Source organism: Panulirus ornatus, chromosome 42 (genome assembly GCF_036320965.1).
Source record: "Panulirus ornatus isolate Po-2019 chromosome 42, ASM3632096v1, whole genome shotgun sequence".
NCBI classification, from domain to species: Eukaryota; Metazoa; Arthropoda; class Malacostraca; order Decapoda; family Palinuridae; genus Panulirus; species Panulirus ornatus.
In genome coordinates, this window is record NC_092265.1 from 591,101 (window position 1) to 617,983 (window position 26,883).

Here is a 26,883-nt window from a genome sequence, read left to right on the forward strand (position 1 = left end):
TGTTTACGGTGTAAAAATGAAACATTACACTAAATCGCGGTAGAAAGATTTTCTATTGTACTGTAAGTGAGAACAACTGAAAATTTTGAAGTCATTTCACATTAGGAAATTACACCAAGATGACAGGACGTCATCAATGTAAGCAAAATGCATAGACTTCAGATGTATGAAAATTTGTTCGAGAGATGGGACCCCAAGAGTGTAAAACTCCCTCCCTGTGCAGTTCAAAAAGGTAGCTACAACCAATCATGTGTAATTAAAAATGGTTCAGTTCCAAAAGTCAGTTATCAATTATTTAAGTTTACTCTAACCTAAACCAGCTGTTTGAAGTCAGTCTTAAGAAGTTTCCCATAATAGATTCGTTTTATTCAGTCTAGTCTCAGCAACCCCACCCGACCATTTTAACACACATTTCTGACTGCAATATGTATATTTTCAATAAATTCCTATCTTTAATGAAATAGGTCGAGATCCCTCGAATGGAGAGGGAAATTTTGCAACAGTGTAACCGCACCGAATGGTACATTTTATAGGATACGGGTATATTTTGTATTATTAAGGAAAAAGTTAAAGGTTTTGATATTTACACTTAAAGACGAATCACGCCTGACAGCTGCTCGCGTTGACTTTTATTCTAAAAGTAAACTGTTCTTTAACCGTAGAATTGTGTACTCTAAAGTGTGAGGATCTCCCTGGAGAACACGCAAGTTTTTACCTCATAACTTATTGTGACTAAGCATGTCGTTATAGGTAGCATATTAATGGAAAAAGAATTTAGCTCAGATAGAAACTTGCGAAGAGAATTTGAAACATTCCACCCCCGCCCAGGGCAGTTTTATGTTCTTGCTTCACCTCCACGTCGAGTCCTGCCATCCACCTACAAACTCACATCATCTCCATCTATAACACAATACTTCACTATACATAACTGAAACAACCCTTTACTCTAAACCCAAGTGTTCATACGTTTTTCGCAAAAGTCATGACAGCATATTCCCACTTTGAATACCCGGTGCCGAATCGTAAAGGTGCCACAGTCGAGATTGGCTGTGTGTTTCCCAGGTGCCCCATTACTGACATCTAGCGACTGGAGCCAACTTCAGTCTGCAGACATAGCTCTCAGACCTGTTTCTTTTTCTACTCATTTCTGCAGTATCCGTTGTCTCGTATCTACCCTTCCCCTGTTAAGCATCATATCTCCACTTCCTCGCTTGACCTTTTTGAAACCTAAATGCCCAAGTCTGGTTCATTCTATAATATCAGATCTATTTTAATCTTTACCATTGTTTCCCCTCCAAGCATGGTGTTAGCGCATACTGTTTTACAAAAACTCCCTTGCTTGTTTTCTTGATCTCAAGCCTTCTAATTCTGAAGCCCTCTGGCTCAGGTAAAGTCATAGGGGTCAGAACCCCCTATGACTTCCCCTTTATATTTCATAAATACCTCCACCTCCATCCTCTCCCACTCTCACATCCTCCAACTATGTACAACTCTTTGTCTGTTTAACTTCTTGCCACGAGGTAGAACACTTTTCAGTGCCATGTGCTTAAATCCCCGCATCTCATGTCACCAAAACTCTGGTTTTGTGTCCCATGATTGTCACCACTGCCTCCTGGTGCTGCAACCTAGTGTCACAACTGTTTTTTCTTCTTTTTCTTCTTCTCCTTCTTCTTCTTCTTCTTCTTCTTCTTCTTCTTCTTCTTCTTCTTCTTCGTCTTCGTCTTTTTCCTCATCTTTTTTCCTTATGCAGGGCAATTCAATATACTGTACGCCACAAGCATTGGCGTAGACGAAACTTTCTTTTCCTTCTTTAACGATGTGTAAGAGATAATGACATCATACACGAGTTTCCGACCGTCATCACGACCAATCTTCGAAAGCACTTTTTTTTTTTTGTCTTTCTCTGAATCCCCTTACTATAAACGTAGCATTTCTTTCCTTAAAGATCCTCAAACCACAGTCTTATTTCTGTCTGGTCTAACTGGTGACGTCCACTCTCTCCCTTTGAAACACCAACTTTGGCACTTTGGGAGAGTTCAACAGTCTTTTCTGTGTGGCTAGTTCACCAACTTTTCCTGGGACAGGTATTGCATAACCGACTGGGATGCCTCATGCTGTGCTGAACGCATGGCAAAGGCTATATTGGCTGGAGTCCTACATCCCATCTTCCATGTAATCCTTCTTCCCCAGTCATGGTTTGATCGCATCTGCTCTGAAGCCTATCGTATCAGGCACAGAACATATTGAGCCAAGACTCTTTTCCCTTACCCTATATCTGGATCCAGTTTAATTTCTGATTGGAATTACTGCAAAGATGATCTTAAAGTCAAGCACACCATTGTAAAATGTGCTGCTTTGAATCCTGCTGCCAAACCTTTCTAGTCGTGAACCAAAAACATCTCCAATATTATTAACAAAAGCACATTATGAATATAATCACCACAGGTTATCTTAAACCTCACCACTAGCTTGACAGTCCATCCTCACCACCACAAGCTTGACGATCCGTCCTCACCACCAGCTCGACGGTCCTTCCTCACCACCAGCTTGACGGTATGATGAATCCATCCTATAGGTATGTAGTCTCTCCTACTGCTCACGGCTTCTACCATAGTTCAGGAGGCATGGGTTCCCTCCCATTCAGGTAAGACCGAAAAAAAGATGGTAGGATGGAGTATGAGAGACTATAAAGTTAATGGGACTTTTCCAGTGATAAGAATTCCTTCCCAAGCGCCACGATCCCCTTCCAGTGGTTAGAAGCAGCTGCCATACACCATACTTCCCCCTGGAGACAGACCTAATTTCCCCCCTCTTCCCTCTAGTGCTTCCCAGAATATAAGGAAGCCTGCAGCTACCCACACAAGACTACCACACAGTAATACTAACAAGAAAATCTTCTTTGTCTTCTCTCTCTCTCTCTCTCTCTCTCTCTCTCTCTCTCTCTCTCTCTCTCTCTCTCTCTCTCTCTCTCTCTCTCTCTCTCTCTCTCTGTAGTGGATAGTAGGCAGCCACCGACCAAGCATGACTGGTCATGCCTGGTTACTGGGAGGATTAGTGACAGGTGCGCAGTAAGCGAGCACTTCAGGTTCAGGTTGATGCCTTTTCTCTGCGTCACCCACACCTGGGCTGCTGGCTTTCAGTCCACAAACATTCAGTGCCTCCAACTGACATAATGCTTGGCAACTCCTAAGTCACATGACTTAGTCTAGATCTTCTTGCGACGTACGCCACATGCTGGCTCTGCCTTTTGGCAGTCTCGTTGCAAGTCTTCGTCTTAAGTCTTCGTCGTAAGTATGTGCTTTCACAATTTTCTCCTCATAGTTACTGTTCATACTCCTATCTTCGCCATCCCTACTGACGAGAACACTCTTATTCATCGCCATCTTCACTGTCTTACTTCTGGTCATCTCTTGCTTCCGTCATTACCTGCATCGCAAATCGCTTCGCCGCGCCAGACGTCACCTGAGCATCACTTCACCCCGCACACGTCACCTGAGGATCACTTCGCACACGTCACCTGAGAATCACTTCACCGCGCCAGACGTCACACGTCACCTGAAGAAAGATAAAGATTAAATCTGCCAGACATCGTGGCTCGACATCAATAAGGCTTCACATAGGAAAAGCGTCGTTTTGTGGCTTTCAATCACTGATATGATATAAAGAGAGAGAAGCAGAGAGAAATACTTCAGGCCTGTAAGGTGAAGACATTGCTGATAAAAGAAATGGTAGTAAAATTTTTTAATTCATGGCAGTGTTATGTTCTGTGTTGACCCAGGCTTTATCTGGTGTGATTGGAGGTGAGGGGGCAGCTACCACACAGGGTTGTAAGCCGTGTACTGAGGTTTGTTTAAGGTATCAGAAGCATTAGAACTGGGCATGGGCGGAGGGATGCCAAACCTGAGCAATGGCACAGGAGGACCCGACCTGAGAGTGGGGATGGTAGGGTCAGGGAGGAACAGGCCGCCCTCCTCCCTCACCACTTGCCCATCAGCGCACCGTGCTGGCTTCCTGACTGGAACCTCAAGTGGTTTAATATTACCATGAGGTTCACGTGTTCTGGCTCCACATCTGAACCATCTTGCATCTGCCCATGCTCACCACGCTTGGTTTCGTCAGCACAACATCGTATCATTACCAATGATAATTTTCAAAATTCTTAAAGATATTGTTTTCCTAGCGAGCAGCGAACAGCTTAAAGGAATTCGATATAACAGCAATCAATACAACACCCCTTTGTCGCTGCACTGGTTTCTCCACATGTATTGGAAGGTCGATAATATGTGTACAAGGGCCACTAAAGTCGACCATCATACCTGCTAACTTACTTAACAGGCCTCCGGTAAGTCGGCAGTAAGCCGTCCAATCACGTAACGTAGGGGAATGTTACATCAGCCACCACAATCTGTACGTCCGATGTACCTCAGCTGTGTGAATCACCAGCCACTACTACCCGATGATATACTCCCAATGGGGAAGTAATGAAGATCATAGATAAGGCTTGTGGCGATATGCTCGACTGCTGGAAACATAATCATAAAGTTCATAAGCTGCATCCACGCGCCACTCTGGCAAGAGTTACCAATTATTATGGATATTATAATTAATTCATAACCAGCAGTGTAGCTTGGAAAGGTATTACTCACCCATAATACGAATATTGTTACGATTTTGTTCACTGAAAAAATTACTTTAAAATTATCCTCATTATATAACATTAACCCAATAAACAACTGGCAACGATGTGTAAACGGTGGCGATGTGAGCTGTTGAGGCCGTGGCCGGCGGGAAGCGAACGACATTACCCAAGTTGTGTGTGCTGGGCAGAACCCAACACAGTTGCAAGGCCGCCTTCCTGTGTACAGGACCTTCATCTGACGCTACTTGTTCATTGATATTTAATTGTAAAGTGTGCACGTCGGTGTGGGACAGCTACCATTCGCATTACATGAGGTACGACAAAGTTCAGTTATATACATAATTATGAATATAATTCTATATGATTTTATAGAATTTAAGAATATACGTTTGGAATAATTATTCTATTAATATTAGGGTTATGGGAAATCTTTACAATTGAATGGGAAATAATGGCATGAAATGTATAAGAATGAGTATGATATTGATAGAAATTAAGTAAAGTAAGGGAAAAGTGTAATACTAAAGGAAATGTATAATGATAATAATTATGATTTTAATCATGTCAGTATAATAAGTGTTGATATTACTTATTATAGTGATTAATTACGCCAAACAACAGAAGTATCAAACATGTGCTATGATTATGACGAGCATCACACAGGTTACAGAACGTTGCTTACAATACAGAAACATTGCCAAGCATAGTAACAAAATTAACATAATAAGAAGGATAATTTAATTGGCTACACGTGAACTGCTCATGCATTAGATAACAAGAGAAACATCAGCATGCACGGCACCATCAACCAATGCATGGTTATTTGAAGCAAAAGTTGAACTTTAAGAAGTCAATGTCTGTGTCTCGCACCAGCAGTTCCGAAACCTGGGATAGTTTGAAGTTTATTGTACTTACTATTATACAAACTTGAAATTTTGAGAAAAATTGCTAGTCATTAGAGAAATTCTTTCCCTTATTTTTCACACTTGTTCGTTTACTTTCCTGCGTTATTAAAGTAACGCCAGGAACAGACGAAGGCCGCATGTTAGCATGGGTGGCTTTACAAATCGGACCGCTTTCAACTCACTTTGTTAAGTAAGGAGGCAGAGCTGGAACCATCCCAAATGTGAGAGCAGCGCTTCACACAATGACTGGTCAATCCGTTGTATAAACGGAGCAATTGTATGGAAAGAAATTTAGACTTCTAAACGGGATTCTTACTTTCTCAGATGTAGCTATTTCTGTAATGTGATGTTTTCAAGATAGTGTGAATGTTACAGTAATGCCATGTATGTTCATTGAGTCAAAAGATGGAATTACAGAACCATCGAAGGAGAGGAAAGTTGACAGAAACTGGGTCTTGGTGACATTAAACTTACCCAAAATTCTTGTTCCATCACTAAAATCCTGTCAAAGTTTGACTTTACTAAGGGAGTTTTGTTGAGACGGGATGTAGATCGAGTGAGAGAAGGAGCAGAATTGAAGAAGATATGAAGGAATACAGCATTGAGTCCTCAGCATATGAATGCATTTGGTTATGTGTGGGAGAAATCGTTGATAAAAATGAGGAAAAGTTTAGGAGACAGGACAGAACCTTGAGCGACACCGCTGTTGATGGAGAAAGGGAAAGAGGCTGATCCATCAACAACCACGGAGGAAGATCGGCCAGAGAGGAAGCTAGATATGAAGCAAAGTAAGGTTGGGAAGCCAAAAGAGGGGAGCTTAGAGATGAGAACCCAGTGCCGTGCCACACAGTCAAAAGCTGTAGATGTATCGAGCACAACTACATGGGATTCCCAGAAATCTTCTAGGTATGATGACCAGACATTAATAAGATAGGAAAGAATATCACCAGCGGATCTCACTCTACGGAAGCCATATGGTTGATCAAGGAGAAGACCTCGAGATTCAAGATGTTGAGGATATGGGAGTTGAGGAGGGCTTGAAAGACTGGAAATAGTAGATGGTAAAGCAATAGCACGAACGTTAGGTGTTAGAACGTTCACCCTTCTTAAGGAGAGAATGTACCAACCAATGCGTCCTAGAAGAAATTATTTTCAAACAGAAACTGAGCATACGAACAAGCACAGGTGCAAGTTCAAAGGCATAGAAACCATATTTCAAGACTGATTCTAGTTTTCCCAACCCCTTATCATGCATGCCATTCTGGTTACTCTTACCCATATCATGCCACTAGTCCTTCCTCATATCATGCTATTTCACACCTCAACACATTAACCAAGCAAGCAACATGCACATACCACAAGGGCACAGAAAGCGATATAATCTAAACACACAAATGGCAAACCTCGCGTAGTAAAGAAACCTGCTTATGGCACGTTACATACCAACCATGACGAGATGTCATTGTTTAATTTTCATTAATACTGATGTAATTTTCGTCCACAGGTTGACGTGAGGATGATGGAAGCGCTGGATGACGGTGAGTAACCTGCAGTAGTCGCAGATCCTTGGCCTTTTGTGCCACATAGTTTAAGCAGGCCACACAAAGTCCAGGCTGACCATACACTAGAATGAATGTAGAGTCAAGAACTTTGGCTGGGTTTTTGAGGTATTGCGGGGGAAATGGCCGGTCTGGGGTCGTGAGGCCTAATGTGAGCTGTGGCAACACACCTCCAGGTTTGCTGGATTCGTTTTCGCTATTCTTCAGTTCCTTGTGGCGGCGAGAGTAGTGTTGAGAAAGTGTGTTATTCTGTTATGCTGATGACATTACTTGTGTTCTGGAGGTCAAGGTAGTCTCTCGGTGGGTGGCAGTATCCCTCAGTTGACCACGGAGAATTTACGAAACATTTCAGTGTGTCTGGGTAAACACCACAGTCCCTGCACAGACGTCGGGTCCAGACCTTCCTCTGCCCGGCAGCAGACGTCGGGTCCCGACAACAGGAAAGTAGTAGTATGGTAGTGAGGCCAGCCTACAGTACTTCCTCCTCACTACCTTGCTGAGGCGGAGGACGCAGGCAAGTAGGCATTAACATGACACAATATCAATATTATGATCACATAATAATAATTATAATAATAATATTATCATTATTATTGTTTTTCTTTTGTGTAACATATAACTGCTAGTTGTGTTGACCATTGATGACGTGTTATCCACTGATGATGTGTCGTGTTAAGCATAAAAAACATGGGATGGCTTGATGGCATGCTGTATAACCCATCGTGAGCGTGTTGTGTTGACCGTTGATGACGTTTTGTGCTGACCATTGATGACGAATGTTATTTATTGATGACTCGTATTCATAGTGATGTGTTGCGTTTACCGTTGGTTTTATGTTGACCATTGATGGCATATTGCGCCTGTTGACCATGAATGGAGTGTTGTTGACCATTAACGGGGTGTTGTGTTGATCACTGACGGAGTGTTGTGTTGACCACTGATGGAGTGTTGTGTTGATCATTGATGGAGTGTTATGTTGATCACTGATGGAGTGTTATGTTGATCACTGATGGAGTGTTATGTTGATCACTGATGGAGTGTTATGTTGATCACTGATGGAGTGTTGTGTTGACCACTGATGGAGTGTTATGTTGATCACTGACGGAGTGTTGTGTTGACCACTGATGGAGTGTTATGTTGATCACTGACGGAGTATTGTGTTGACCACTGATGGAGTGTTGTGTTGACCACTGATGGAGTTTTGTGTTGACCACTGATGGAGTGTTGTGTTGACTACGACGGAGTGTTGTGTTGACCACGACGGAGTGTTGTGTTGACCACTGATGGAGTGTTGTGTTGACCACTGATGGAGTGTTATGTTGATCACTGACGGAGTATTGTGTTGACCACTGATGGAGTGTTGTGTTGACCACGACGGAGTATTGTGTTGACCACTGATGGAGTGTTGTGTTGACCACGACGGAGTGTTGTGTTGACCACGACGGAGTATTGTGTTGACCACTGACGGAGTGTTGTGTTGACCACGACGGAGTATTGTGTTGACCACTGATGGAGTGTTGTGTTGACCACTGATGGAGTGTTTTGTTGACCACTGATGAAGTGTTCTTGTGTTGCAGATGTGTGTGTTGGCGGGATGGGCAACTTGGTCCAGAAGGATGGCATTACCCACTGCGTTCTCCCGGTAAGTAGACATCGAACCATCAGCCCTCGCATGACTGACCACCATCATGGGAGGCTTTATGACTGTTGGGGAATATTCCTTAAGTTTAGAAAACGACGTGCTGCTACTGTTTAAAGAAAATGTAAATCCTGTTGACCGTGATGTAACTTGTTTATGAATAGGATGAAGTTAGAATGACTTGACCTTACGGTTGAAAGTCACGTTGAGAGGAATTCTTTGTTGCGTCTGCCAATCATCCCTGTTTCTGACTCCTTCCTGAGCAGGCAGAGAACGGGAAGATGTGTTTGTATGTTTGTCTGTGTTAATGTATAAGGGATACATGATGAGATGAATGTCATGTACAGTACAAATAGTAATTAATTCATTACAAGCGCATTCGCACATGAGAATTTAGTGAGCTGAGCTAACATATATGGAAGGAGTAAAGGCCTTAAATTTCCCAACCACTGAGAAGTATAAAGTAAGGAGTGACCTGATCACAGCTTAGAATGTGTTAAGCCAGATTGATGACGTAGACAGTGAACGCTTCATGGAAAGATGGGAGGACAGACTTAAGCAAGAAACTTGTTAGAAAACATGTGATACACTTTGATGGTATTGCAGTAGTTGTGACGAAGACACTGAGTGGTAATATGATACAAGTGGACAACATACACAAGCTTACAGTTGTATGACGTAAGGAGTGTTCAAGTGATGGGGCCCCACGAGTGTCGAACCCTACCCTTACAGTGAAAGACATAGGGCCCCACGAGTGTCCAACTCTCTCCTCGTACAGTAAATCGTTTGTGTTAATTAATAATCAAAAAGTTCTCTGCCAACAGAACATAAAGTTAACATGAATGAAAACCTCAGGTATTTCTGTAGGAGAAGATGCAAGCAATAATGTGACGTAAGTTCCTGATCCTTGTGGGTCATTGTCCATTGTAATATTGATCACATTTTGAAAAGTTTGCAGACAAAAAGTGTCGAGTTACAACCAGGTTGGCTGGGTACAGTTTGGATACAGCCACGTTGGCTGGGTACAGTTTGGATACAGCCACGTTGGCTGAGTACAGTTTGGATACAGCCACGTTGACTGGGTACAGTTTGGATACAGCCACGTTGGCTGGGTACAGTTTGGATACAGCCAGGGCGGCTGATTACTGGTTCGGAGAATACCTGTTGGCAGGCTACCGGCCATGTAAGGTATGACCGGGTCAGGTGTGTCTCGTGCTGGGTATGACCGGGTCAGGTGTGTCTCGTGCTGGGTATGACCGGGTCAGGTGTGTCTCGTGCTGGGTATGACCGGGTCAGGTGTGTCTCGCGCTAGGTATGACCGGGTCAGGTGTGTCTCGCGCTACCGGGTCAGGTGTCTAGTGCTAGGTATTCCGGGGTCAGTGTGTCCAGAGGTGGGTTGCTCCAAGTTAGGGTAACATAAGCTGGAATGTGGTCACCATCTTGACCACAGTCGCTCCGTATCACTTACAATCCCTTCCTAACCCCCCCCCCCCTCCTCCTCCTCCTCCTCCTCCTCCTCCTCCTCCACCCTCCCTCCCTCCCTCCCTCCCTCTTCCCCACACGCCAGGGACCGGGCTCGTAAACCCCATCTGTCCCCGTCTCCCTGCTTACGCCCGACATCTCTCTTTACCCATTTGGCCCCCAAACCCCACCCTACACTGCCGGTTATCAGCACCCACCCACACACACACACACACACACACCACCCACCCACACACCGCCCACTACACACACACACACACACACCACCTACCCACACACCGCCCGCTCCACACACACACACCACCCACCCAGACCGGCCGCCACCCACACATACCGTCCAGTGTGTTCAGACATTGTTGTGTTGTGTTGATACTTTTGTGAGGATGGTGAAGCGACGAACCTCGGCTCGTGGTGTTTGGTTGTCTTTTTTTCTTGTTACACCGTCTGTGACTTTTTTCTTCGATTTTTCTGGGAAGAGGTTGGTAACGTCGTGTTTGTGTTCCCTCATTTTAAGACCTTCCTGAAAGTGTCATTCCTCTGTAACGACTGACGGTTCTGTGATTGCCAGCTGCTGAGACAATAGATTTTGTTCAGTTGTATCCGGCAGCAGCTGAGTCTGATGAGGTTGTTGTATCGCGTTTCTGTTGATAACCTTCCCACCAGACCCAGCACTACACCATCCTGGGGTTTCCATGACAACGAAATCTTACACCAGCTTTAATGCTTGGTCCCTGGCTCTGTTACTTACCTTTCTCCGTTTTCTATCTGTCTGCTGATAGTCATCATTCGTTGTGTATATCCTCGGAGTGGCCGCCATCCCGCACCAATGATCACTTGGCCACATGTAGGCAGGTAGCTGAGCCCCAGTGGTCCAGCCACGCTGTTAAACAAGTGTTGTCTTCCTGAATAAATAACTTCCAGTGATCGCTGGCTGACCGTCGTCGTTCACTTCTCATATATCAATATTTGTCTTCAGTGGCGTTGTACCTAGTGTGTGTGTGTGTGTGTGTGTGTGTATGTGTGTGTGTGTGTATGTGTGTATGTGTGTGTGTGTGTGTCTATGTGTAGCACATGTTACCCGCCCCTGTCATCCTCCTGTGGTAAATGTGATCTTCATCATTGTTGACATTGTAAGTACAATTAGTTTTCTTGTGTGAGAACATGTTGATTAAGAACAGCACAAGTAATGAGTGTTATTACAGAATTCCTTACAAAACCTGTTCATTTTACTTGGGACAAACAGTCAAGACTTTAAAGCTCGTGTAAGTCACCATAAATATTCTGTACACACTGATCAACCATCTCGTGATGTGTTCGCTCACATGATGAACACATCACGTGATGGTGTGCTGCTTCCATCATAAAGTGTGACAATTTGATAGCTGACGTACATTTGACTCTGCTCATACAGGTGACTGATGGTAAGAATATGAATGTTAGTAGAGGATGATGTAGCCTAGACAACGTCATCTTATATATTTCACAATGACTTGTGCAAGAAGGCTGATGACCTGACAGAGCCGTAGTGACTCCAGCCAGTAGTAGGGTCAGCTTTGTTACTCGAGTTTCCTCTTGACTGACTGCACAGGGGTTCCCACGCTACCCTCACCGCCCGCTTCATTACCGTGGAAGATGTGATCCTGGCAACATCTACTGATGTCTCTCTATATTTTCCTCTATCTGTGATGTGTTACTGTTTGCTCCTGACGATGTGTTGAAAGCTTAAGCAAATTTTCCTGCTTTGATTTTCCATCGTGGTCTAATGTATATATATATATATATATATATATATATATATATATATATATATATATATATATATATATATAATGTGTGTGTTTTGTGTAAACAAGAATATACGTATGTACAATTGATTCGTTGGGTTAGTGTGGGAGGAGCGAAGGTAATGATAACAAAGGCTCATTTATGAAGGACATTGTAGTGTATAAACCTTCCATGAAACATGATGAGCCAGGAGGTGTGCACGCTTTATGATGGTATTATGAGAACCTGCTTCTACCAGGTTCCCTGACCAGATCACATGTCTTCTTTGTATTACCTCCCAGCAACTTGTGACGTATCTCCTACATGCACAGGTTGCCCATGAGGAAGTAGAATATATAGGATTTGCATTGATAACGTGAATCATTTATTGCTCAGTTTGTGAGTAAATTGACACTGGGTTTTGTTAACGGGCGGGAGGCAAACGCTGCCAGGTTAGTGGGAGATACACCGTTCTCCTTCTGAGTTGCCGTAGATCACGTGATGCTTGGCTCAGGGGATGAAACTCTACGTTGATGACAGTACAATTTTCAGTGTTGCTGGAACACATCGTCTGAACCTGAGATTAGTTTTCTTTCTTCTTTTTGTCCTTTGACATCTAGTGGTTCTGGAAATAACTGATGTCTTGGGATGAAGGAAAGGAAGATTAAAGTGAATTGTTTTGTTACCTTCACCAGTGCTAACATACGGTGCTTAATTAATGAGACATTTTCTTGCATTGCGATGTTTTATACATGTATTCATACAATTTACTTATTGTGTAAATTGATTCCTACCTTCCATAAGAAACCACACGAGGAGTGATTGCGAGAATTGAACATGTTCTCCCTAAGCTGGAGGCGTCTCCGGCACAATTTATAGAATGTTTTAAGATATGTAAAAGATTCAACATCGTCGATTTTATTTACTTATTTATCTATTTATTCATTTGCAGTAGCGCTAATATTACCAACGAGAGGAATGGAAGAAAACTTAGGTCGCAGTGTTAATATGGAGTGTGTGAAATATTTCTTCAAGAACAATATTGATGCGTGGACTAACCTGGGCGAAGGTGTTGTTCAGAGCAATATCCTTAATGTCTTCAACCTTCGTCTTGATCATCACTTGTTGTTGTTCTCCGGTACTGAGTGAGTCATTAAGCCAGTCATCATAACTCGCTGATCTTCCCTGGCCAGGCTGCGGTGCCACACCAACTTTAATGAACACATTCACCTGCTTTAAGAAAACAAGATTAATTTTATCATTCTTCAACATCATGACAACACTCAAGCGTGACCCACTGACTGTATGATGCCATCCAGCCGGCCGTTATTCTCCATAGTGCTAACTGTTTAGTGTTTCTCAGTGTGGTTTTGTGAGGTGACGAGTGTGTATACTTACCCTCTGCCGCTCACATGGATCAAGATACAACAACGACGACCCTAATGTTAGGAGGTCTGGTTAGTGACGACCCTTGCGTTAGAAGGTCTGGCTAGTGACGACCCTTGTGTTAGAAGGTCTGGCTAGTGACGACCCTTGTGTTAGAAGGTCTGGCTAGTGACAATCATAGTATTACGAAGTCTGGCTAGTGACGACCCTTGTGTTAGAAGGTCTGACTAGTGACGATCATAGTATTACGAAGTCTGGCTAGTGACGACCCTTGTGTTAGAAGGTCTGGCTAGTGACGATCATAGTATTAGGAAGTCTGGCTAGTGACGACTCTGGGAACCATAAGGTGAAGGAGGGAGCCGCAGAGCCTCGCCTGCCCACACACACCACAAAGTTAACCCGAGACAGTCTCCTCCGCCAGGAGGCTCCAGGAGTGGAGAACCCTAGTTGGATGGTACCCATATAGATGGATGGGACTGTTATAAACGAGTCAAGCTTGACAGTCGTAGGCTCGGGAGGTAGTTCGTGTGTGGAGGTGAAGCCGCTTGTTAAGGAGATTAAGGTTGTTCAGCAGTTGGAATGATCCTTGTGAACCTGTAACTTGTAAGATTATACAGGTAAGGTTCTCTTGTGTACATTGTCTATAGAAGCTGTAGCCTGATGACTGTGGTGCCAGTTGTATAATTGACTGATATGTTGTGAGGTACTGTGTGTGTGTTGTGATGGTCTCTGTTGTGAGGTACTGTGTGTGTGTTGTGGTAGTCTCTGTTGTGAGGTACTGTGTGTGTTGTGATGGTCTCTGTTGTGAGGTACTGTGTGTGTATTGTGATGGTCTTTGTTGTGAGGTACTGTGTGTGTTGTGATGGTCTCTGTTGTGAGGTGCTGTGTTGTGATGGCTGTTTCTATGAGGAGTATAGTAAGACTTGGGGACAGGAAGAGAGATCCTGACATAATGGACGGGAGATTAACGCCACAGACACAGCCTCAGCCACAGACACCGACAGTAGGAAGTGTGTGTCAAAAGGAGGAAGTGTAGAACACAACCTATGACCGGCAGCCAACATGTAGTGGCCGTCTCAACACAGGAAAAGACGAGTGATGGGGAAGCTTTTCATGAATGAAGCCTATGACCTGTGTATTGTTGTCTCTGACAGCTGGTGTAGTGGGGAGGATCACCATCATCAGCCCCTACTCGTCCCCCGGGATGTAACTCGTTGTTCTCTTGAGGAGGAACCGTTGTTGCCTCTCCTCATCCTCTACACAGATTTGTGCAAATATATGTGTATGACTCTGTGTCTGTGTGTTTTATATTTGTGTTTACCTGTGTATTCGTATGTGTGCGCATTTATGAGCGTGTTCGCAGAGTGTGTAAGTGAGGGTTTTACAGCTGTGGACAGGTGTCATGGGTCATCCATAATCCAAGCTGTACAGAACCCTAGGTCTCACCAGGCACAAACACAACCTGAGACACGCCTGGCAGAGCCAAAGGGCTTGACAGTACCACCCAGGCGACTACGAATGTACCGGTCGCTCAGGCGGGTCCTGGGACGTTTGTCCGCTACTATACTGTTTGTATTACTGTATATACAGGTCATGATCTTCACCTTTACTCAAATATACGTAAACGACACACAAAAAAGAAAGTCTGTGTAAAATGAGGTGTGCGCACGAACACCCACACATTTCGCTTGTAGCTGAGGGATCGCGTCCTGACTGACATCGTGGAACCATGGCAGGTTAATGGATGTGAAAACTTGCATGGAACCTGAACTTGGCAGATACGTGACGAGTTATGTAAATAGTTGCGGACGCATGCCATCATAGGCCCCCTTTTGGCGTGTTGCAGGAAGTGAGGTTACATAGGTACATGTATGGTTGAGAGAGCACACGAGAGCCACGGATGGCTGAACAATTCTCCATCTTCCTGTGTTATTAATGACGCCTTCCATGTGCGTGTGGCCATTATAGATGAGGGTTCTGCTTCACAATCTACTCACCCACTGCATGGTCCTCAGCATCACATCCAAATATCTTATCGTAGCACCACCCTGCTGGGTGACCTCTCGTATGGCACCATCCTGCTGGGTGACCCCTCGTGTGGCACCATCCTCCTGGATGACCCCTCGTGTGGCACCATCCTGCTGGGTGACCCCTCGTGTGGCACCACCCTGCTGGGTGACCCCTCGTGTGGCACTATCCTGCTGGGTGACCTCTCGTGTAGCACCATCCTGCTGGGTGACCCCTCGTGTGGCACCACCCTGCTGGGTGACCTCGTGTGACACCACCCTGCTGGGTGACCTCTCGTGTGGCACCATCCTGCTGGGTGACCTCGTGTGGCACCACCCTGCTGGGTAACCTCGTGTGACACCACCCTGCTGGGTGACCTCTCGTGTGGCACCATCCTGCTGGGTGACCTCGTGTGGCACCACCCTGCTGGGTGACCTCTCGTGTGGCACCACCCTGCTGGGTGACCTCGTGTGACACCACCCTGCTGGGTGACCTCTCGTGTGGCACCACCCTGCTGGATGACCTCTCGTGTGGCACCATCCTGCTGGGTGACCTCGTGTGACACCACCCTGCTGGGTGACCTCTCGTGTGGCACCATCCTGCTGGGTGACCTCGTGTGGCACCACCCTGCTGGGTAACCTCGTGTGACACCACCCTGCTGGGTGACCTCTCGTGTGGCACCATCCTGCTGGGTGACCTCTCGTGTGGCACCACCCTGCTGGGTGACCTCTCGTGTAGCACCATCCTGCTGGGTGACCCCTCGTGTGGCACCACCCTGCTGGGTGACCTCGTGTGACACCACCCTGCTGGGTGACCTCTCGTGTGGCACCACCCTGCTGGGTGACCTCTCGTGTGACACCACCCTGCTGGGTGACCTCTCGTGTGGCACCATCCTGCTGGGTGACCTCGTGTGGCACTATCCTGCTGGGTGACCTCTCGTGTAGCACCACCCTGCTGGGTGACCCCTCGTGTGGCACCATCCTGCTAGGTGACCCCTCGTGTGGCACTATCCTGCTGGGTGACCCCTCGTGTGGCACCACCCTGCTGGGTGACCCCTCGTGTGGCACCACCCTGCTGGGTGACCTCTCGTGTGACACCACCCTGCTGGGTGACCTCTCGTGTGGCACCATCCTGCTGGGTGACCTCGTGTGGCACTATCCTGCTGGGTGACCTCTCGTGTAGCACCATCCTGCTGGGTGACCCCTCGTGTGGCACCACCCTGCTGGGTGACCTCGTGTGACACCACCCTGCTGGGTGACCTCTCGTGTGGCACCACCCTGCTGGGTGACCTCTCGTGTGGCACCATCCTGCTGGGTGACCTCGTGTGACACCACCCTGCTGGGTGACCTCTCGTGTGGCACCATCCTGCTGGGTGACCTCGTGTGGCACCACCCTGCTGGGTGACCTCTCGTGTGGCACTATCCTGCTGGGTGACCTCTCGTGTGGCACCACCCTGCTGGGTGACCTCTCGTGTGGCACCATCCTGCTGGGTGACCTCTCGTGTGGCACCACCCTGCTGGGTGACCTCTCGTGTGGCACCACCCTGCTGGGTGACCTCTCGTGTGGCACCACCCTGCTGGGTGACCTCTCGTGTGGCACCACCCTGCTGGGTGACCTCTCGTGTGGCACCACCCTGCTGGGTGACCTCGTGTGGCACCACCCTGCTGGGTGACCTCTCGTGTGGCACCATCCTGCTGGGTGACCTCTCGTGTGGCACCACCCTGCTGGGTGACCTCGTGTGGCACCACCCTGCTGGGTGACAAAGTGCTCTGGAGGACGCCTCCATCCCGATCAAGTCAGCACACACCTCATGATTATACTGTGTGATCCGCACATTCATATCTATTACACTTGTCTTAATACATTGTCGGTATAAACACAGTACGTTAGTCCTCAGGCACCTCGAAAATAGAATATAGAGATTAATCCTAAAAGAAAAATGTACGCCCAAATTGCGTACCCAAGTATGGATAAAGGGAAGATGTACCCATTGTCCGGGGTGACCCCATCGGCCTTGTTTATATGTGAACGACCTGTGGCTGCCTCTTCCATAGCCATAACGTCTAATTACTGCCAGAGACCACACTCGCCTTACATTCTTCAACCTTATACGTTGCCGGCTCTTAAGTTCAGCGTGTTACATCGAGACGCACCGGACTGAAATGACGAGGAGCCAGGGGGACCTGCCGCTGGCATTACCAGCAACCCTAGTGGCGGGTTTGGTCTGCCCAGCTGCTGTATAGTCCTATGATATTGATCAGAGTCTGCTCGCCTGCAGGTTAGGTGAAGTGAGGTGACACACCAGACGCCATAATCAACAGAATCTTAAGCAAATTAATACGTTATATTTTCTTATCTTAACCGTATTATTGTTGATTAATGTTTTCTTATATTTCTTTATCTTTTAGTTGTTACAAAAGTGGTCAAGCTTCACCAGCTCTTTCAGTAGCTTTAGCAGCTGCTTCTCTAACACCTTTACCAGCTTATTTTGTAAGACCTTCAGTGGTTGTTTCTATAACAATTATTGCAGCTTCAGCAGCTGGTGCTACTGACACCAGCAGCTAAAACCATAATGACAAACATAATAACAACAAACGTTGATAACCCGCACTGCTGTGTCTTCCTCATTTTCATCACAAAGTTTTCAGTGTTTGACTACTGCCAAAGTTGTTGATATTACGGCTACTGATGCTACTGCTGTTGTTACTGTTGCTGCTGCTCTTGCTGTTGCTGCTGCTGCTGCTGCTTTTGCTGTTGCTGGTACTGGTGCTGATGCTGTTACTGATGCTACTGCTACCACTACTCTTACTGCAACCGCTACTGGTGCTGTTACTGTTAATAGTGCTGCTACTGGTGCTGTTGCTACCACTGTTGCTGCTACTGTTCCTGATGCTCGTACCCCAGGAAGCACCACCAGTCCGGCCAGCTTGGTGGTCCATGTGTGGTGATGATTTATGAGTCGCCTGGCTGCAGGAAGGACACATGTATGTATGCTAGCGAGCGCCAGATGAGTCGTGTCTGGGCACTGAGTGTGATCTAGTACACAGGACCTGAGGAAGTACGTGGTAGAGTTGCCTCCACAAGCCTGGAGATCATACAAGTTCCTCCTGATGCTGAGGGACGGGTGGGAGGCGGGTGAGGGTCGCGCTCCTCGGGATTATGAAAGGCGGCCCAGGCAGTTCCCTCCCGCGGCCCGTGCTGCTCGGACGTCTACCTCAACAGCCTGGCCCACGCCCCCTGCCTGCACCACTCACTAGTTTTGGACGCTGACCCCAGCCGCTTGCGACGGTTGTACCCCTGCCAGACTGGTAGTGTTGTACCCCAGCCATGTAGCTAACATGAAACCCTTGGTTTAACAGATAAACACTTTGAGCATAAACAAGAAAACCTTCACGTTATCCAACATCCAAGTGTGAGGAGTAGCGTGAGGTGGAGCAGTGTGTGTGAGGCAGCATCTGCCTCACTCCTCCAGCTCAGGTAAGGTCACGTGTTATGAACATTACTCTCGATACCTCAATCTGTATAATGAAACTCTGTGATTTCGATACGCCTCCGGAAATGTTTATATTCTGTTGAAGGGGATATGATTCCAGTCGGCGGGATATGATCCAATCTCAAAGGATGTGATTCCATCTCAAGAAGTGGTGACATCCCACGAGACATGATCACACCTTACGGGATATGATCACATTACACGGGATTTGATCCCATCACTTCCAGATCGCAGATAGTAGAATGGTCCTCGGAAGTATGTCCGACCATTTCCTCAAGTTTTTAGACAAGAATGTAGAGAAATGATTTACTTGAAAGGGAAGAACGATGCTTTTTATCACGGAGGGTGTGGTGATCTGTGTGGTGGGGAGGCAGATTGAGGGAAGAATGTCTCCAGCAAGGAAGGATCAGGACGAGGATAACACCTGCTGAGTCTTCCCCAGAAAGCTGGGATTCAGGACGGGGGATATGCCTGTTGTTCTAGTGGCTGACAGCAGAGTACATCATCACAATAACAAAATGTTTATTCATCTCGCTTTTCCAGACTGTAGAAAAAAAAAAGTCTTACGGTAATTTTCCGGTCACCATTACGGTAAATACAGTGTTAGCAGATGAAAGCGAAGGAGCAAGAAATGTACGTGTATATCATATATAGATGTTACACACACACACACACACACACACACACACACACACACACACAACTGCAGCAGCAGATGAAACGGGAGCAACTCTCATCTTTATCCCGAGCTACAGAGGGACGGAACACAGCTTCTCCAGGTCTAATATACAAGTAAGAGCAGGGAGGAGAGTCTAGAGACAAGTGTGGCAGCTAACACACCTGCCACAGCTTCAGACAAGTGTGGTGGCTAATTTATTGCCACACAGCCTCGGGATTATTTCTGATTCCCAAGCTTAAGTCTGCTAATGTTGAAGGTTATGTAAACGAGGAAGGTTGTTAGTGGAAGTGGTGGGGGTTGGGGGTTGAACAGCTGACCAGTCGTTGGGAGAGGTAGGGAATGATAAGCGATGGGATGCACTAAAAACAACGTATACAACTGCAGATAGATAAGTAGTGCACGGCAAAGAATCAGAGGTTAAGGATCAAGTTAGGGAAAGTAATCTTGATAATTTGGAATAATGGAGACAAAAGTTGATATCTCAACTGTTTTGTCCAGAGGCTACTTGGTAATGAGGAGAAGGAAGACATGAGTGGGAAGGTTGGTCCTCATGGTGAAGGTCGGTCTTATGTGTCAGAAAATACCGGAACATAATTGGTTCAAACTATATAATGGGAAGCGTAACTATCGGGAAAATTGCATAGTTGTGTTCGTAATTTATAATCCTCCCAAGAATTCTAATAAAGAAATTACAAGATAGGAAAAGAACAATTGGGATGATACACGAGGTAGAGCAACATGCATTCTTTAGAGATGAAGTTACGAGTCTGGTCAAGGAACTTCTTCCCTCCTTCAAATGAAGGACAACTTCACACTTCAGGAACCTAAAAAAAGATTCTCAGTTTGTACTATATATATATATATATATATATATATATATATATATATATATATATATATATATATATATTATATATATATGGCTTACTGGAAAACCAGGAAGACATTTTATCCATTTAGTAACATCAATGTAGAAAAACAATAGATCCAAGTGTGGTGTTGCCGTATTCTCTTTACTTGGCTAATGTAAGACAGACACTAAAACCTGATGTTTTTAATGCTGCCTTCCAATATCACAACACTATCAGTAAGACCCATTGTAAAAGTAGGCCAAATTATCAGAAACTTGGGAATGTTTACGCTGTTAAATGTAAGGCATGCAAAGATATATATATATATATATATATATATATATATATATATATATATATATATATATATATATATATATATATACATATAACAGAAACTGCGAGATGCTATTGGCACAGTCATTCAGTACGCAGAGGTGACCACTGCAAGGCTATTGTTAAATAGTGACAAGAAAACGATCACCTTATAGCCCTTTCCCCAATCACATCGTACGCCACACAGGATTATGCTTTGTAATGTTACTGATCCGTCTTAACTGCAATTCATAACTTTAACCTATACCCGGGTAACTTCAAAGTACCACCTTTTATCAACTAAAACATTGTGAAAGAATTGTCTAGAGGAGATACCATCTCTACCCAGGCCAACCACCCCCGCACAACCCCTTTAACCACAAAGCGTTCCCAGCTTTCCCTTTAACGGCCAGGACAGTTTCTGCTCTGGGATGTCAGTGAGAGGATGTCGAAGGGGATGAGGGACTCTGCCAGGTGCCTAATATGTGTTAAGGGCTCTGTTAGGCTTCTAGTGTGTCCTGCCCGGTGTTCAGCGTGTCCTGGTGCACTGCCAGTTACATGGTGTATCTTAGAGAATGCGTGCCTTCCGCGCCCTGCACTCACCTATACACATCACATCCCATCATTGTAGCAACGACGGAACCTTCATACTCCGCGTCGGCTTACAGGGATTTACCATTACTACTGGCGCTTCCTGGACAGGCTGTGGGATTGACAGAGGACTAGGGATGTACCTGCGACCAGCCTGACCCCAGCCAACGTCAGTCATGTGTCTGGGCCAGACGGAGTTGTGTGACTAGTAGCCAGGACCGTAGCTTACTTCAGTCCCGTTGTTTCAACCGAGTTTCTTCGTGAATAGATGGCTTATGTAAGGAGATACAGGGTGACTCTGCATAGGGATTAGGAGATAAGTGGACGTATGAGAATGGTGTAAGAAGTTCCCGTCACTGTTGACCAGGTCAGAGGAACACGTTTGCACTCAGAATATGGCCTCATACACCACTAGGGGATGACCAGATGGTGACCCTACCTGACGCACAGGCTGGACAACACTACAGTGATGGCTTTTTTATGCAGTTCTTGTCACTTTCCGGACCATTTATGACGAACACCAAGTGGTTCGGTCATTTACCTTCCACTTGTTCCCCGTTGTTTGCCAGTTCTCTGTAGATGTCTTTGTTTATCTTCTTGTTATACATCTTTATATAGACGTCATCACGTCTCATCTGTTCATTTATCCATAATTTTGTTGCCTCAAGAAATTTTTTTTTATTCTCTTTCGTTTTATCATATACATGTCTTCTCATTTTCCTTTATTACCTCGTTGTCTCGTTATATCTGCTTACCTTTCTTGTCTGAGTCTTCTCATTATTTGTGATCAACCTACCTCATTATTTGTGATCAACCTACCTCATTATTTGGGATCAACCTATCTCATTAGTTGTGATCAACCTACCTCATTATTTGTGATCAACCAATCTTATTAGTTGTGATCAGCCTACCTCATTATTTGTGATCAACCTATCTCATTAGTTGTGATCAACCTACCTTATTACCAGAACTAAATATTTCTCTCCATTTGTTTCTATAATCTCGTTACGTCCCGCACTGTTCTGGTGACTCAGCAAAAGAAAACATCCAACCTCCCCGTCCATTCTCATATATATATATATATATATATATATATATATATATATATATATGTTTCCTTGCGCTACCTCGCAAACGCGGGAGACAGCGACAAAGTATAATAAATATGAATATATATATATATATATATATATATATATATATATATATATATATATATATATATATATATATATATATAGCGGGGGGCTGGAAATCCTCCCCTCTCATTTTTTTTTTTTCTAGTTTTCCAAAAGAAGGAACAGAGAAGGGGGCCAAGTGAGGATATTCCCTCAGAGGCCCAGTCCTCTGTTCTTAACGCTACCTTGCTAACGCGGGAAATGGCGAATAGTTTGAAAGAAAGAAAAAAGAAATATATATATATATATATATATATATATTTTTTTTTTTTTTTTTTTTTTTTTTTTATACTTTGTCGCTGTCTCCCGCGTTTGCGAGGTAGCGCAAGGAAACAGACGAAAGAAATGGCCCAACCCCCCCCCCCATACACATGTACATACACACGTCCACACACGCAAATATACATACCTACACAGCTTTCCATGGTTTACCCCAGACGCTTCACATGCCTTGCTTCAATCCACTGACAGCACGTCAACCCCTGTATACCACATGACACCAATTCACTCTATTTCTTGCCCTCCTTTCACCCTCCTGCATGTTCAGGCCCCGATCACACAAAATCTTTTTCACTCCATCTTTCCACCTCCAATTTGGTCTCCCTCTTCTCCTCGTTCCCTCCACCTCCGACACATATATCCTCTTGGTCAATCTCTCCTCACTCATTCTCTCCATGTGCCCAAACCATTTCAAAACACCCTCTTCTGCTCTCTCAACCACGCTCTTTTTATTTCCACACATCTCTCTTACCCTTACGTTACTTACTCGATCAAACCACCTCACACCACACATTGTCCTCAAACATCTCATTTCCAGCACATCCATCCTCCTGCGCACATCTCTATCCATAGCCCACGCCTCGCAACCATACAACATTGTTGGAACCACTATTCCCTCAAACATACCCATTTTTGCTTTCCGAGATAATGTTCTCGACTTCCACACATTTTTCAAGGCTCCCAAAATTTTCGCCCCCTCCCCCACCCTATGATCCACTTCCGCTTCCATGGTTCCATCCGCTGACAGATCCACTCCCAGATATCTAAAACACTTCACTTCCTCCAGTTTTTCTCCATTCAAACTCACCTCCCAATTGACTTGACCCTCACCCCTACTGTACCTAATAACCTTGCTCTTATTCACATTTACTCTCAACTTTCTTCTTCCACACACTTTACCAAACTCAGTCACCAGCTTCTGCAGTTTCTCACATGAATCAGCCACCAGCGCTGTATCATCAGCGAACAACAACTGACTCACTTCCCAAGCTCTCTCATCCCCAACAGACTTCATACTTGCCCCTCTTTCCATATATATATATATATATATGTTTTGTTTTTTCATACATATTGGCCATTTCTCGCATTTGCAAGGTAGCGTTGAGAACAGAGGTCTGTGCCTTAGAGTGAATATCCTCACTTGGCCCAGCTCTCGAGAGCAAAAACCAAACTAATTCCTGTAGAAGAGGGAAAGGGAACCAACATTACGGCGTAGGGCTAGGGGGTCAAGTTTGTAAATTATCCCAGAACAGAGGCGACCTGATTCTGTCAAGTAAGGATACAGAGCTAAAACCACCCCAAATGTGAGAGCAGAACTCCATACAAAGGACGTATCAGTAATCCCTTGTATATACGGAGCAATTATACAGAAGAAAAGTTTTGACGTCTAAACAGGACACCCAGTTTCTTAGAGGCAGACTTAGCTATTCCTGTAATGTGGGATGTCCTAGAAAGAGTGGATGTTACAGTAATGCCAGGTATGTACATTGAGTCAAGAGGTGGAATTACAGAACCGTCAAAGAGAGACGAGAGTGTGATACGTTTTCAATAGAGAGATGGGTAGAAACTGGGTCTTGAAGGCATTACATTTACAAGATTTTGTCTACCCCACTGAGATGTCTTGTCCAAGTCTGAGTTTATTAAGAAAGCTGTGTAAAGACGAGATGCAGATCGAATGAGAGTAGAGCAGAATTGAAGGATGTGCATGAATGCAGTGTTGAGTCGTCAGCGTATGAGTGCACTGAATTATTTGTGGAGGAGAGGAAATCATTGAAAAAAAGGAGAAAAAGTGTAGGGGACAGGACCTAACCTTAAGGGACACTGCTGTTGATAGAGAAAACGGGGAGACTGATCCATCATCAACAACGGAGATAGATCGGCAGGAGAGGAAGCTAGATATGAAGAAGCAAAGTGAGGGAGGGAACCCAAAAGAGGAGAGCTTATAGATGAGACCCCGGTGCTACACCTTGTCAAAAACCTTAGATGTATCAAGGGCAACTACAGTTGTTTCCGCCAAATCTTTCAGGGATGATGACTAAACGTAAGTAAGATAGGAAAGAATATCACTGATTTTCGAGGTGTTTGAGGATCTGGGAGTTTAGGACGGTTTCAAATACTTTGGAAATGGTAGATGTCAAAAGGACGATAGTTAGAGGGGGTCAGAACGGTCTCCCTTCTTAGGGATGTATTAATGCAGGCTTCCAAGGAGAAGGAAAAGTTTTCGATAAAGGTATGAAAAAGTATATATATATATATAACAAAACATAACATATTGCCCTCTAATAACAAGTATTGAAACCTCGTATTATAATCATTTACGTGCTCTTGTAGGTCATTATCAGTTCCTTAAAAACGCGTTGATATTCTCTCTCTCTCTCTCTCTCTCTCTCTCTCTCTCTCTCTCTCTCTCTCTCTCTCTCTCTCTCTGTATATATTTTTTTTTTCTTTTATACTTTGTCGCTGTCTCCCGCGTTTGCGAGGTAGCGCAAGGAAACAGACGAAAGAAATGGCCCCCCCCCCCATACACATGTATATACATACGTCCACACACGCAAATATACATACCTACACAGCTTTCCATGGTTTACCCCAGACGCTTCACATGCCTTGATTCAATCCACTGACAGCACGTCAACCCCGGTATACCACATCGCTCCAATTCACTCTATTCCTTGCCCTCCTTTCACCCTCCTGCATGTTCAGGCCCCGATCACACAAAATCTTTTTCACTTCATCTTTCCACCTCCAATTTGGTCTCCCTCTTCTCCTCGTTCCCTCCACCTCCGACACATATATCCTCTTGGTCAATATATATATATATATATATATATATATATATATATATATATATATATATATATATATATATATATATATCGGTTGACCACTGAACAATAATCTTGTCTTGTTTAACATTGCAGGACATGGCTCACGGGGACGTGTACTCTGCGGAGCAGCAGTCGGCGCTGCTCAACTCCTCAGGGCCCGACGCCAGGCCCTGGGAGCCCCTCACCTCACAGCAGCACACCTACGTCGGTGTCTACCTCGTCATAGTAGGTGAGTAGCTTCTCCCTGGCCAGCCCTGCCTACTCCACCCCAACCTCTGGCCAGTCCTGCCTGCTCCACCCCAACCTCTGGCCAGCCCTGCCTGCTCCACCCCAACCTCTTGCCAGTCCTGCCTGCTCCACCCCAACCTCTGGCCAGCCCTGCTTGCTCCACCCTAACCTCTGGCCAGTCCTGCCTGCTCCACCCCAACCTCTGGCCAGTCCTGCCTGCTCCACCCCAACCTCTGGCCAGTCCTGCCTGCTCCACCCCAACCTCTGGCCAGTCCTGCCTGCTCCACCCGTTAACCTCTGGCCAGTCCTGCCTGCTGACTGTGTGTGTTCTCAGCGTCGGAATCTTCCGTTGGACAGCCATTATCTTGTTTTGTGGATGACGTCCCTTCGGTCTAGTATGGCAGGTGGCCTTCCCCTCTCCACCCCCTGCATTCATGCCAAATTTTCTTAGTTTATTTCGCACACCCGTTCCCCTGGAACCCACTGGTACCCACATTCCCTTGTAAACTGGATCGATTCCCTACACTGATGAGTCGACCTGGCCAACCCCCCGCGTGGCCCTCACGCTCAGGGTGTTTCTCCCATCCCTCCCTCGTCTTACAGAAGCAGCAGCAGCAGCAGGTTATTGACGATGACGGACAGTCCACCTCGCCAGCCCTCCTGTACCATTGCCACAGCACGGGGGTTCATCGCCCCGTCGCCGACCTCCTTCCAACACTGATATCCTCATGAGAGAATATGAGTAAACTTCTGATCTGTTGTCTTGTAGGTTCCAGCATCAACAGTATCTTGTAGCTTCCAGCATCATCAGTATCTGTGTTGTTCCTTAATTGTTCCCAGAACACAGACACACACAGACACACACACACACACACACACACACACACACACACACACACACACACACACACACACACACACACACATACACGCACACACGCGCGCGCGTGTTGGAGAGCAGTTCAAGATGTGAGGCCCCGCGGGGATGCTCTGCCCGCACGGTACACATGGGTAATTACACTCACACTCAGCTGGGGCACGTGTAGCTTGCTCACGTGAG

General features: G+C 45.5%; 1 protein-coding gene and 1 long non-coding RNA gene across 4 annotated transcripts in view; both read left to right on the top strand.

Annotated features, from left to right (window-relative positions):
• The first annotated feature begins 32 nt into the window (after positions 1–32).
• Positions 33–26,883, top strand: part of LOC139761796 (visual pigment-like receptor peropsin) — a 51,102-nt gene continuing 24,251 nt past the window's right edge. Inside the window, exons 1-4 of one of the 3 annotated variants that reach the window (XM_071686245.1) lie at positions 33–232; positions 7,049–7,082; positions 8,681–8,745; positions 25,689–25,824. In XM_071686245.1, coding sequence (XP_071542346.1) covers positions 7,061–7,082; positions 8,681–8,745; positions 25,689–25,824 — 223 coding nt within the window. In that variant the 5' untranslated portion in view covers positions 33–232; positions 7,049–7,060. Of the gene's footprint in view, positions 233–4,800; positions 4,954–7,048; positions 7,083–8,680; positions 8,746–18,558; positions 18,859–25,688; positions 25,825–26,883 lie in introns of those variants that run through there. The other 2 variants (XM_071686244.1, XM_071686246.1) reach the window with 2 other exon arrangements.
• LOC139762030 (uncharacterized) lies at positions 12,512–14,667 on the top strand. The gene is made up of 2 exons (XR_011715662.1): positions 12,512–14,219; positions 14,254–14,667. It is a non-coding gene; the product is annotated as an uncharacterized lncRNA (long non-coding RNA).